Source organism: Nilaparvata lugens, chromosome 1 (assembly GCF_014356525.2).
Source record: "Nilaparvata lugens isolate BPH chromosome 1, ASM1435652v1, whole genome shotgun sequence".
Classification (NCBI taxonomy): domain Eukaryota; kingdom Metazoa; phylum Arthropoda; class Insecta; order Hemiptera; family Delphacidae; genus Nilaparvata; species Nilaparvata lugens.
In genome coordinates this window covers 75,430,613-75,444,775 of record NC_052504.1, presented here as the reverse complement: position 1 = coordinate 75,444,775, position 14,163 = coordinate 75,430,613, and the positions used below count along the sequence as shown (strand labels likewise).

The 14,163-nt window shown below is 35.6% G+C and overlaps 1 protein-coding gene across 7 annotated transcripts in view; it reads right to left on the bottom strand.

The window, feature by feature from the left end:
• Positions 1-14,163, bottom strand: part of LOC111055878 (cell adhesion molecule 3) — a 206,227-nt gene that overhangs the window by 94,051 nt on the left and 98,013 nt on the right. For 2 of the 7 annotated variants that reach the window (XM_039443122.1, XM_039443123.1), the window contains exon 1: positions 9,364-9,441. The exons of 4 other annotated variants lie outside the window; for them this stretch is intronic. In XM_039443122.1, coding sequence (XP_039299056.1) covers positions 9,364-9,426 — 63 coding nt within the window. In that variant the 5' untranslated portion in view covers positions 9,427-9,441. Of the gene's footprint in view, positions 1-2,449; positions 2,469-9,363; positions 9,442-14,163 lie in introns of those variants that run through there. One more of the 7 variants, XM_039443158.1, reaches the window with a different exon arrangement.

Sequence of the window (14,163 nt, the reverse complement as noted above, 5' to 3'; positions counted from 1 at the left end):
ATCGCAGTTCTATAGTATAATTCTGAAAATTGTTCAATGGAAATAGCACAATATAAATTGTTACTTATGAACGTTAATAATAATTTTTTGGCTAAATTTGTTATTTATTTAATTACAGCATTATATCAACTATGCTATAATTTAAGACGCTTCATCTTATTGGAAGGAAGAAAAGTAAGAGAAAGGACACACGTTTATAATTATAAACGGAAAACTCTTCTGAAGCTATCCAGCTAGGACTTAATTAATGATGAATAACTCATAATAACAGTGATGAATAATTCTGAATTAAATACAAAGTCGAATTGATATTTGTTAAAAAATTGGGTCTATTTGTGACTCTTCAAGATTAACAAGACTCTTCAAGTATTTCACACTTGAAAACATATGAAATATAACTTACGCCTCTGCCTGTGGTATTTAAAAGTCCTTTGACATGAGAGAATGTTTTCAAAGCGTTTCTAGCAGACGGCATTTTTCGAGTGATTCAGATGATGTTGCTCAGTAAGTACATTTGTAAATGGAGTGAGTTAGTCAGCTGCCCAGTCATGTGAGCGGGTGCCAACAATAGCCGGCGGGTTTTTTTTCGGCAGGACGCTGCTTTTAAAAGGGCCTGGCAAAGATCCCCTCGGGGATATTGCTCAAATGGCCTGAGATGTACGTGGCTCAGTTAGACGACCGCCGCCTCCGCTGCATCCACCGCCTCCGCTGCCTCCACCGCCTCCGCCTCCACTGCTCTTCTCAGTTCCGCTCTCGATTCCAGCAGAGACGAGTCCTCTGCCGGCTGCAGCAGCCCAGGCGATAAATCAAGGAGGAGAAGAATCGGGTTTGCAGACGAATAAAATCCTGTCCAGCTGGTTACAGAAGTAACGGAAGCTGGAACAGGTACCACTCTCAATGCATTCCCTGCTTCCTTCCCGGCTTCAACACACAGACGTGCGAATTTTTCCACGCACGCACGCACCACACCCTCAAGTGTGTGCCGGCAATAATAAGCTGTCAGAAGTCTGATAGTGTTGGGAATCACAAACAGTTTCCACTTCTCTCCTGGAATGGAGGAAACATTTTTGGATTAATAGTTCACTTTCTTCTCCTTCTTCTTCTTCGTCTCCACTCATTTTCACTCATTCAGCTCCTTTCTCTTCTTTTTCTCTCTTATCTTATCTTATCTTTCTATCTCTTATCTCTCTTATCATTATCTATATAATGAAATAATAATCAATCAATCTTTTTATTTCTTCTTCTTCCTCTTCCAAATCTTTATCAGTTCTTAGTAGGTACTTTCCCTATTCCTCATAACGCTTTTTTAAACCCCCTCCCCCCTCACAATCCTTTTTGTCACTCCCTTATCCTCTTTGGTTAGTTTCGTGATGTTTCCGTCGATATTAACTCTTTGATAGAGTAGTATCAACCAAAATGTTTCAGTTTTTTGGAAGTAAACTGTTGCCTGGCATGTAATTGACAAGTATCACCCTTCAAGATACTCTATGTCGTTCTAGCCGGTACAAAATACAGTCGAACCTCTGTATAACGAAGTCGATTATCCCGAGAAAAATTCGCTGCAGAGAGGTATTCGTTATTGAGAGGTTGTTCTGTCGAGAAAACTGCCACGATCTTATGGATCTTGTAGTATCGTATCACGGTGGTAGATAAATGAATTTGCTACATAAAACATATAATCGGGAATGTATTCATGATACCAAAAATGGGAAAGTCTAGTCGTTCACCTGCCTGGTCTACGAATGACAAATCCTTGAAATTCTTTCCAGTAACTTGCATTCAATTTCCGACATGTGTTTCAACCTCTATTGACTGTCTACCACCCTATTTTCTTCCTACCTGAATTGCCATTATTTGCAGTCTATTACCTTTCTGCTGAAACTAAACAATTTCTTGAAAATGGCCGTCTGCTTCCCATACACACTACATTTTGTATGTTGAAGTGAAGAGAAAACTTTGTTGTTGAGAGGTCCGAAATTCGTTGAATAGAGGTAAATAAGCAGCCAAAATTCTTAAAATGTGATGGGACCATATAAAAAGTTGTGTAGAGGATTTCGTTAAGTGGAGGTTCGTTATAGAGAGGTTCGACTGTATATCTAAATGAAGCGCCTAAATCCAGTTACACACACATCGATTTTTGGACGTACGATTCTTTGCCGTCCTTACAAATAATATTAGATTGAACACATGATGTCAAAAGATTATGTTTGTAAAGTTCCGTTCAAGCTGGTGAAATTCATAAGGACGGTTATGAATCGAACAACCAGAAATCGATATGTGTATAACTAGCCTAACACATTCAGAAGAATGTGGAGTATTATAAACTATGTAGTATCCATCATAGCTCCAATTTCAGTAGAATTTACTGGCTTGACAAAACCAGAATTATGTTCAATAAATTCTCACTCAGGTCACAGACCGACAGAGTCTAGTAATAGATAATACTCACTTGTCAGTTGCTACCACAAGGAATTTCATTTGAAGAGAGTAGTGACAGCAATCTTTTTCACTTGAGAAGAGCTAGGAGGTTTTCGTGGTCATTCCAGTGCAGCTGATGGTCGTGGCCAGTAACGAGTCGAGGATTACAAGAGCGAAGAGAAAAAATTGCGAAAGAAGCAGCGGAAGATAATCTCGGCAGTATTGGTTGCCAAGACAACAGCGTCATCCGATGTCTGATGGGCGGTTAGCCGAGGCAATCAATCTGCGAAGAAGTATGTGATCCACCAGCCTCCTCTATCAGCCACTCATCTACCTCCACTCTCACCCACCCACTCAATCTCGCTCTCGCTTTATTAGTTGTGCGTTTGAAGCGAGTCGAGCTGCTGCTCTGATGGCTGATGTGCTGATGGCTGATGCCTGATGGCTCGCCCTCTAATGCAATTACCAGGACACGGTCTCTTCCCCACCTAACGATCCTATCTCAGCCAAGTGCACTTATTGAAGCGAACTAGATCGGTGGCTCACCAACAGAAACCTTTTTCATAGACACCTTTCCCACAGTTTCTCATATTGCACAATATTTCCAATAGAACTGAAACCATTCGTATCAGAAGATCGATTGAATAGTGCTTATCACTTATCATTTCGAAAGCGCTATTCATCATTGAATATGAATTACAGTAATGCGCATGGGTTGTGATGCACGATCATGAAAACTGAAAGAGCACTAAAAGAGTAGCAAACCCATTGCACGGGAGCTTCAACCTTCAACGAGAACTGATTGTAACGTTGATTCAAACTTAATTCCATCTCTTCAGCTCTTCGTGTGTGCCAATAACCACAATGTTAATTGGTTTGTATGGCATTATGAGTAGCCTATACACAATACATTTGCTCTTGAGTACCTACCGGGCAGTAGTGCTTTCATCATCACATGCAATTTGCTTTCGAGTACATGTGGTGGAGTATTGTTGTGATAATCACACCTGGTTGCCATATTTTGCGGATATTGATTGGCCTTTTTGACTAATTACTGCTGTCAACGATACGGCCTCACATTGGTGACGGGCGGAGAATGTGGTCAGATCGACTATTAGTTAGCGACATCAATATTTGACGCTTGAAATTCGTTACTGTCGCTGAGTTTGAGCATCTACTCCTCACTCCATATTCATTCACATGAATTATTAGTCCAGACAATGAATGCTCAAAAAAGGGTGTAGAGGGAAATGTTTGGAAGACAATTTTTAATCCCACAGTTCTGTTAAGGGTAATAAGGATTAAGGTTTAAAACATATCAAGAGTCCCCACCACTACCCCCTGTGCTAAGGGGGTGGGGGTGATTTAAAGGTGCCATTTTTTGGTTTCTCGCATGAAACTTAAAAACTATGAATCATAAGGACTTCACTGTCTTATAACAAATTAAAGCTCACATAATTTTCTACAATATATCTTTGAAATGATGTATTATTCCACTATTTCAAGTTTTCCTTTCATTGTTATTGCAGCTTCAATGTAGGGAGTAAATTTTTCATTGCTGAACAATTGATCGTTTGACAATGACATTTGGAAGGAGGTGTCTGTGACACAATTTTTGACTTTGCAGCTTAATTTTGACTAGTTAGTAGGTGAACATAGCAAAAGTGCGCATCTTTATCACCTCTGTTAAAGGTGTGGAACCGCTGCAATGAGAATTTCACCCCCTACATTGAAGATGCTATAAAAATGAAAGGGAAACTTGGAATAGTGAAATAATATATCATTCAAAAGAGAATTCAATGCTCTACAAAACTACGATGAGCATTAGTTTTTATGATGCATTGTTGGAGAGTTATGAGCCCTGAAAGTGCAAAACATTGCATAAAAACCTGTTATTTTAACAATTACACAACTTAAAGAGCGAATATCTCGGGAACTATTGGGAATATCACAAAATTCATTGAACAAAGAGTGTAGAGTATTCATCAAGCTTCATTTTTGAATATTATCTCAGTTATGTCTGTTGAACGCATTGTTCTCAAGATATGAGCGTGGAAGCAAAATGCTGAAAAATGCAACTTTTAAACCACCCTCATCCCCTTAGCACATGAGTTAGGAATGAGGACTTTTGATATGTTCCCTCTTAACTGGTCTCAACAAAGCTGCAAAGTCAAAAATTTTGTTTAAAACATTCCCTCCAAATTCCTTTGCCAATTTGTCTATTGTTGCAAAAATGGAGATTTCATACTCAACACTAAAGCTGCTGCGAAAGGAGTAGGGAAATTCGTAAAAGTGTGAACTTACACATCAAATTGAACAGAATTCGATGCTCTATAAACTCATAATCAGTATGGATTTTTCTCATCGATTTCTAAAATGTTATAAGAGCAAAATAGAAAAAAAATTGGAGGCAAACATGTCTTTTTCAAAAATGTCACACCTTCAAGAGCGGAAAACATAGTTTTTGAGTTTTTTGCGAGAAGCCAAAAAATGGTACCTTTAAATCACCCCCACCCCCTTAGCACAGGGGGTAGGGGTGGGGACTTTTGATAGGTTTACCTCCTTACTACCCTTAACAGAACTGTGGGGTCAAAAACTTGTTTTCCCCACATTTTCCTCTATAACCTTTCCTTGACTGGACTATATCCTTAGATTGAAGACTTTCTAAATAATGTATTACGCACTGATTATTTTAACTCTTTGACATTTCTATTCATTCTGATATCAAGAGTAATGCGTAAATTTGCGTAATCAGGTCCCAGATATGGTCTGGTACAGTATAACTTACACTACCGAATTCAACTAAGCTAAAATTATATCGGCAATATTCTGCTGAAATTTTCAAATTTGAAAATGTTGAATGGATGGAGCTTTAAAAGTCAAGAATGAGCAGAGTGTTGGATTCTGCCATGATTCATGGATTCATAAACTCTCTGAAAATGTTTTCAATAAGACAACGTTAAATCTTGTTTCTATAATGGGCTAACCAAATCCAGCGTTAAAGAGTCTTACACAAGATGGGCTGAGCTTGCTGATCTAATATCTGGGCGTGAATGCAATCTGCCGTCCTTTATAGAGAAAGGGCTAACCAAGTATTTCTCTTCAAATATCCACTATAATTTTATTAACCAATGAAGTATCATTTGTTCTGTTTTAAAATTGTTACTCATTTATGAATAATAATTTAATTCTTTAAATAATGAATTTTATTAGAACATAAGAATATTATTTTACCATTCTATATTCATGCATTTTCACAACGCATCCATGTAAATCATCTAAACTGTCCATTGTTCTCATGTATTTGAACTTTGATTCTCTGTTCATATCTTCCTTTTGAATAAACTAAGCTATGAATATGTCGGCAATATTCTACTGCTGAAACTAGCGAGTTCTTCAGTTCAGGGGTCTTACTAGTAGCCTACTCTTCTTATCTTCATGCTTATTGGAATAGATCCTCAATAATTATATTTATTTCAAATGTCGTAGTTTCTAAATTTGAGCCTTGAATTTCAATTTAGAACCTACATGAGATTTGAATGGTTGAAATATTGCTACGAATAATTCCAGTCTCCAGTTTGATGTGTTATATAGAAAGATTTTCAAAAATGAATATTATTCATTGATTGAATACTTTTTGAGTGGATATGGAATTGGAATGCCTCGTTAGTCAGCGTATACAATTTATTTGCGGGGTTTTCGTCGTTCAAAGCATTTAAGCATTAACAGAGCCTCATCGTACACGGGTTGGTTCATAATCTAGGTCCAGTTTCATTGGAAACTTTTGTGGCGATAAATCCTTTTTGAATTACAGGTGATATTCTGCATGGGACATCAACTCAATATTCCTCGGTATTGTGGAACTAAACCCAATAATATTCGTTTAAATTTTATCATTTATTTGCACAAGCGCAAAATCCAATCAATGACTGAGAAAGAATCATCAAACCCAAAACTGCTTCTCTCCTAATCCAGTTAGTCTGTAAGGAGGTTGTGACAAAATTTATCATAATTATCACAAAACTTCACAGAACAAAAATGCATTATAAATATTAAACTTATTATTATTCAACAGGGTTGGTGGGAATTACAGATCTTAATTTTTTTAAATTCCTGTTGACGTACCGGTATTTCGATACAAAATTTCAAGAGAAAATGAACGGCGCAAATCGCTTATTGATATCTCGAACCATTTCAAAGTTTTTCGAATTCATAGATACTAATAAATCATACAAAAATCCCATAGATGATTAAATTGGAAATCCCCAAAAATCTAAACTATCAAATTATTATTGTTCTTGTTTCACATTATCTATTCATAATTTTAATCACATATGTAAAATCGTACAGGAAAGTTTGATCTGTCAGATTTTCAAGCTGCGTTCACACCGGATTTAATAACACGAATTATTAACAAAAAATTACAAGTAGTTCTGTGAAAAGTAGACCTCGCGCAGTTATAAACCGCAGCCTCCTCTTATACTGTCCATCAGAGTAAATCCTGTCTGTATGTCGTGTCGGCGAGATATCGGTGTGATATCGGCTAATGGCTGTTGGGGTTGGTGTATCAAAAATGCTAACATCAAAAGCTAATCTCCTTCAAGACATACTGGCAATAGGACAGCCCAAGTTCAAAGCAGAGAAAGTTCGAGTGACAATACTATGCTATTTTAGTTATTGATTGCATGCGTTATTGCATGCAATCAATAGTTCATTTATTTATTCACAATGGAGACAACGGGTTTCCCCAAATATGTCTCCTTAAAATGAAAATTGTACAGATACAAATGAAAAAGAAAAATAATGATAAAAATAATACGAACTTATGCAATAATAAATAATACAAACAACAAAAATACCATCTAATTCAAAAATGAAAAATACAAAGATTTCAAATACTTAAACAGACATTCTCGTTCTCTATTATTGCATCATAATTAATCAATCAGAATATAATTTGAATATAAATTTGAAATGCTGAGTAAGAATGTTTTCTATTAAAAAATAATTGTGGGAAGAAGAAAACCCCTGTCCAAAAATAAAGACGTTGTGCAGAGGAGAAAAGGAAAGTGACCCTGTAATTACGTGTGTGTCCTGTATATAAATCAATGGCTAGGCCTTGTGAAGTTGCCAAATTCCAAACGGAACAAGTGCTCTATGATTAATAGAGCGAAATAAATCACGGTATTACGAGTGTTTTTGAATTGTTCCTGCGAAAAAAATATCGCTCACAATGGGTATTCCATTTGGAAATCAATAACAAGAAACCAACTGTCAGCGATGTGTGGGCCACATTTCAACAATGGCATATTGATAGAGGTGTGACGTGAGATAACAAGAGGACCCGGATAACGGAGATGAAATGTCATTGAGATATGGCACCACCCGTGGAGAACAATCCATAATAATAACCTTGGTGTATCTATGCTGTGCGGTTGCGGGACTGACTGGTCCTGATCATCCCATGTGCGAATGCCGTCACTTACAACATGAATCAGCCTATATATAGCGTTCGACTCTCTCCAATTCACATGGATAAGCACGAACCCAACGTAACAGCTATTTTGAAGCCTAATAATTATCTGATAAGGAAAACGTTTTGATAACATCATTTTGTCAACACAGCCACTTGAATTGTTCAGTTTTGTGTAATGACATCACGTATCACCTGTTAAAAGCATACAATAATACAATAAAGTATACAATAATAGGAATATTCATTGATCTTATCAGGGTGTTCCTGTGCGAAAATATCACCAGAAGAAGCCTGGATAATTAAAGATTAATGTAATTCCTTGGGCATCTGTTAAAAACAGAGGGAATACCATGTTACCTAGTCTATTTTTCTCGAGTAATTTTGAAGAGCGTTTTTCCTGTTAGCGTCAACGAATTACAGATCCTCGTTCACTATTAATTTTACAAACGAAGATGAAGTGAGTTCTGAAACGATGTTCAAAAAGTTTCGGATTTCAACGATGCTACATAATGATGAAAATCTTTTCCTTGTTGAGATAATTTTTCAGTTACCACTCCTATAGAAAGAAATCTTTCATACAGATTCGATCATCACAATAGAGAGGCAAGCACCATTAAAGCAGTATAACACGCTTGAAAACTTCTGCCCGTTATCTTAGGGGAATTTGCCCCTGAATTTTAATTTTAACAGAAATACTGAGCCTGTGGATGGAGATATTTCTCATACTACTCAATATGAGAAGAGAGATCGTTGAGATCAATTTATTGTTGTGAATGCTTTTTTGTTATAATTTGAAACGAATACATCCTACAACCTCTATATTCAATCTGAGCACATTGTCAAGTTGTGAATGAAATGATGTTTTTATAGCATTAAATATATATGATAAGTTGCTGCTACGGGAAGCTTTCTTGAAAAGACTACTGTTGCTCTGAAAGAAGCTATGAGAGATTTTAGATAGATATATGTGTTCAGGATAGAATGGAGGATGGATACTCCAAATTCAGCAACTCTAAGGAAACCAGAAAGTTTGTCGAACTGTTAGCTGGTCGTTCAGTGCTAAAATCAGTGAAAGGTCCTTGAAAACATGTAATTGAAGCTCTCTGACTTCTACTTCAACCTCCAACACTAACTTAGCGGACAACTCGGATGCTGTGGTCTCCTTCAGAGAAAACTGACAAGCTAAAGTTAGGTTTCGCAACTCATATTACACGCCCAGAAAAGTGTGAACCACTACTTTGTAGCCACACTCCTCAGTGCATCTTCTTAGTGGAGAAACGTACAAAAATGTATACAGTCTATGATGGATTTCAAATATATTTTATTGTTAATTTAATTCATTTATTGGTGTAAATCTTCATCAATGGAATAAATTTCACAAGTAGATTAGGAAATCAGGTTCTTAAAAGAGTATGTAATGATTCTCCATGCATTACTATCATTGGTACTCATAATAATTTTATAAATACTTGTTGTGTCGCGGACTTTAAGGAGGCAAGGCACTTTCTGGACCCCCCCCCCCCAATAATCATTTTGGAGCTGCAATGCTTGCATTTCGTTCACTCCTCTCTCCAATATTCTCACCAAATACTTGAAACCAAAGCGGCGAAGTTTTCCAATTTATCACTCTGAAAAACAAAAACTACAATAATTATTATTGAGCATTACTTTTTCTTCTGTTCGGAGTTTCTGAACAATTGGTTGACTATAACTTCAGAATATCCCTCTTTTTATTTTGTTCTCACCCTATTCTACGAGTACACTTGGTCAGCCTCCCCTCCTCCCTCCACGATTATCAATATTGAACTTATATACATACAACTTAAATAGCATAGACATTTGCCACCCAACAATAATACTAAGTCAGCTCCGCTGAGATACTCTTACATTGATGTATACACTTAATTCTATAATAAATCATGATGACTTATGTATTTTGTTTATCAATCACCTTGTAATTGTTATTATGATTTTTCCATCCTTCAGCTCCCATCAAATACACCATTATAATATTGGAGGAAAGTCTTGATAATATTGTTTCTTGATTCAATATTTCCTGGAGCAAAATTCCTTTTGAAATTTTGGTAATGAGTAGTGTACAAAGTTGAGAGAAAAATGTTTTCAATTCATTGGTTTTCTATAAGGACCTTTACTGAAATATAAATTGTTTGTTCACTCACTGCTGTCAAATATGCTTGAAATAAAGTTGGATCCTTGTACTGGAAACAATTCAGAGGTTGGAATATTTTGGAGCCGCACGGTCGACGAAGCCGAGGTGACTGTTAGCTGCTGGCAGAGTCGAAATGAATCGTTGCGCTAAAAACGTGCAACTGTAATTTCATAAACAAACTGACGTACAGAAAAATCTGGGGCTTTCTCTCTCACACCCAAACCCTTACCGCTTCTCTTCTTTCTCTGGGGAGCAATTCTCATTTGAGCGAACAGTTTGTCCAACTCACGCTCCAAGTAGAACGATTATTCCAGTTTAATTTCTAATGTCTGGTGGATGTGACTATCTCCGGTTTTCTACAACGGCAAGTTTTTATTCAAATTCTGAAATAAGTTTGCTTTTACACCCACCAAACAACCAACGCATTAATAAGAGCTTTTTCATCTTCTGCTGTGATAGTACGAAAGTAAACAAGCTATCCCACCACAAAAAACAATAAACGTTTGTACATATTAGCAGATTGTATTTGAACTTCAAGCTTTGAAGAAGAGTTTCTTTCCAATTTTCGGTATTAATGAATCAGAATAGAACGGTGGAGTCACGGAATCTCTCAGCATCTATAGTATAATGTTCAGTTTCCCATTCTAGAAGCAAATTTTTATTATTCACTTGAGTAATTGTCAATTAAACTTCAGTTGCACCTTGAGCTCTCATTTTTTATTTACTGATCTGAACTGATGAGACAGCTTCAGCTTGCTGAATATCAGCTTCAAAAATCGTAATTTAAGGTCTAACAAATAATAACTGCAATTCTATAATGACATTCTTTTTAAAACACAGACATGATTCTTGAAACTGAGCTCATGAGAGTTTTTGATAATTTAAATTTTAAAATAATAACAGGAATTCATTTATAAAATAATGAGAGAACTATAGAATATATTGTTCTGATAGATATTCATTTCAAAAATAGTGTTAATATTATTAGGAAAACATTCTCCCTATCAAAAAACATGATATGTTCAAATAGCAGTGATGGAATCACATAACATTTTTTAAATGATTAACAAAATGTAATTATTGGTCTATATTTTACAGTACTTAATAAATAGATTATTACAATAATTAAATAGGGGAGTACGATCTCACTAGGCGGTAACTGTAGAACCTGCAAAACTGTAGAAATCGACCTGAAAAACAAACTAATTTGAACAAGGAGCCTCAATAGCACCCCTTCACAACTGACAATTCCTATTTATCAGTTTAATGCCGTAGTTTTCAAAAATCAAGGAATCCCCATTATTATGGAATCAATTATATTAATATCAGCTTGATGGCAATAATTCAGTCAAGTATCTGGTTTATCAAGAGGTTTGAATGGATTTCAGTTGGATGTCAAGAAAGCATATTGCAAAACTGATTTAGAGGAAGCATTGTGATTGAAATATAGCTGAGCTATTCTCTGGACTATTGATGATGGCTTGAGGAATTTTCATTCACAAATTCATCAAAAAACGGATGTACCTATTGGGAGAGTTCGTGAGAAGTTTGATAACGAAGTTGTGATTGTTTTAGCAAAGTTGTACAAAGTTCTAGCAACGAAGTTCACAGGTGATCCCATCCCTCGCTTCAAAGTTCGATAGATTTGAGAAATTTACATTGCTGATGAACACAGAAGATTCCTGAAACATTAGGCTTACTCTCGAATCGAAATATTGATACGAAGGTATACTTTGAAGATTTGTACTTGAAGAGATATCTGATATCTAATGAGAACATTCGACATTGCCAGGGTTGACAAGACTTCCTTGGTCATATTTCATAAGCACTCAAGTCCAAAACTGCAGTTTTGAGAAAATGGAGTCCAAAATTTACTTGTATGTTCAAACATGATTTTCTAGAATATTTTTGATCCTATCACAATGAAACTCACAAGTTAGGTAAAAAATACACTTATTCATGATTCTAATATCCCAAAGTAATGGAAAATAAAAAACTACTTATTTAATTATGACTTAAGTTGTTTGGTCCATGAAAAAAGATTACATAAGTGGACTTAAGTCATTTTACCAAATGATACTTTACACCATCCAAACAGCAAGCTATTCACATTTTCAAAATAACTACAGTAAAGTGTTTATACCCAAGCATAGATTCCCAAAATTCATCTGCAATACCTGACTTAAGATGTTATAATGGTATTGATAATTGAAGTAGGACTAAAGTGGTTTTACCAAAGTGTAGATCTCGAAATTGTACAACATCCGTATGTGAAATTATCTTATTTCTCTAAACAGTGGACTTGAGTGCTTGTCATCTGCAATACCTGACTTAAGATGTTATAATGGTATTGATAATTGAAGTAGGACTAAAGTGGTTTTACCAAAGTGTAGATCTCGAAATTCTACATCATCCGGATGTGAAATTTCTTATTTCTCTAAACAGTGGACTTGAGTGCTTGTCAAATGACCAAGACTCAATAGCAAACATTAAATGTATATAGCAAACATTTTATATAATAAGAATAGATTATAGTTCTATAGTAACATATGATATGGAAATTTCAATTATAATTAAGAGATTGGGAGAAGAAGAATATACATGCTGAAAGACGAACTTTAAACCCTTAAAAACCACCCTTAGAGTTAAAATATCGCCAAAAGATTTCTTAGTGCGCCTCTAAAGGGCCAACTGAACATACCTACCAAATTTGAACGTTTTTGGTCCAGTAGATTTTTAGTTATGCGAGTGAGTGAGTGAGTGAGTGAGTGAGTGAGTGAGTGAGTGAGTGAGTCAGTCAGTCAGTCAGTGAGTGAGTGCCATTTCGCTTTTATATATAGATTAATCAAAAAAAATCTGGTGTGGTACACTCACACAACTTTTCTTGCTCATATTTGAAACTACGATCAGACTTCTGTATATTGTGCAATTCGATAATTTTTTAAAGTCGTCAAAACAGCTGTACTACTGATGAAATATCTCGACTACCTACCTCATGCATGAGAAGGAGGTTACTAAGTCCATTTCTCAAGGATGGGATGGTCCATTTTCTCAAGGATTAGTTGCCCAGACAGGAGACGCATGCCAGTTGATAGATTTGAGAAATTTACATTGCTGATGAACACAGAAGATTCCTGAAACATTAGGCTTACTCTCGAATCGAAATATTGATACGAAGGTATACTTTGAAGATTTGTACTTGAAGAGATATCTGATATCTAATGAGAACATTCGACATTGCCAGGGTTGACAAGACTTCCTTGGTCATATTTCATAAGCACTCAAGTCCAAAACTGCAGTTTTGAGAAAATGGAGTCCAAAATTTACTTGTATGTTCAAACATGATTTTCTAGAATATTTTTGATCCTATCACAATGAAACTCACAAGTTAGGTAAAAAATACACTTATTCATGATTCTAATATCCCAAAGTAATGGAAAATAAAAAACTACTTATTTAATTATGACTTAAGTTGTTTGGTCCATAAAAAAAGATTACATAAGTGGACTTAAGTCATTTTACCAAATGATACTTTACACCATCCAAACAGCAAGCTATTCACATTTTCAAAATAACTACAGTAAAGTGTTTATACCCAAGCATAGATTCCCAAAATTCATCTGCAATACCTGACTTAAGATGTTATAATGGTATTGATAATTGAAGTAGGACTAAAGTGGTTTTACCAAAGTGTAGATCTCGAAATTCTACATCATCCGGATGTGAAATTTCTTATTTCTCTAAACAGTGGACTTGAGTGCTTGTCAAATGACCAAGACTCAATAGCAAACATTAAATGTATATAGCAAACATTTTATATAATAAGAATAGATTACAATTCTATAACAATAAAGTATACACCATAATTATACAAAGTTATAACTATGGAGAGAATATTGGTGAAAATGATGAATCATTTGGAATTAAATTATTTTAATTGACAGAATTGAGAGGGATGTGTAGAATATGAGAGGTTCAAGTAGAAGGATTCTAAGGCTAGGTGAGTGGGTGAGGATGTTTGATATAAGGGAACCCGGATTTTCGGTAGAGTTCTATCACTCTATCACCTCGGTTTGCTAGTTGTAAAAGGGATTACAGA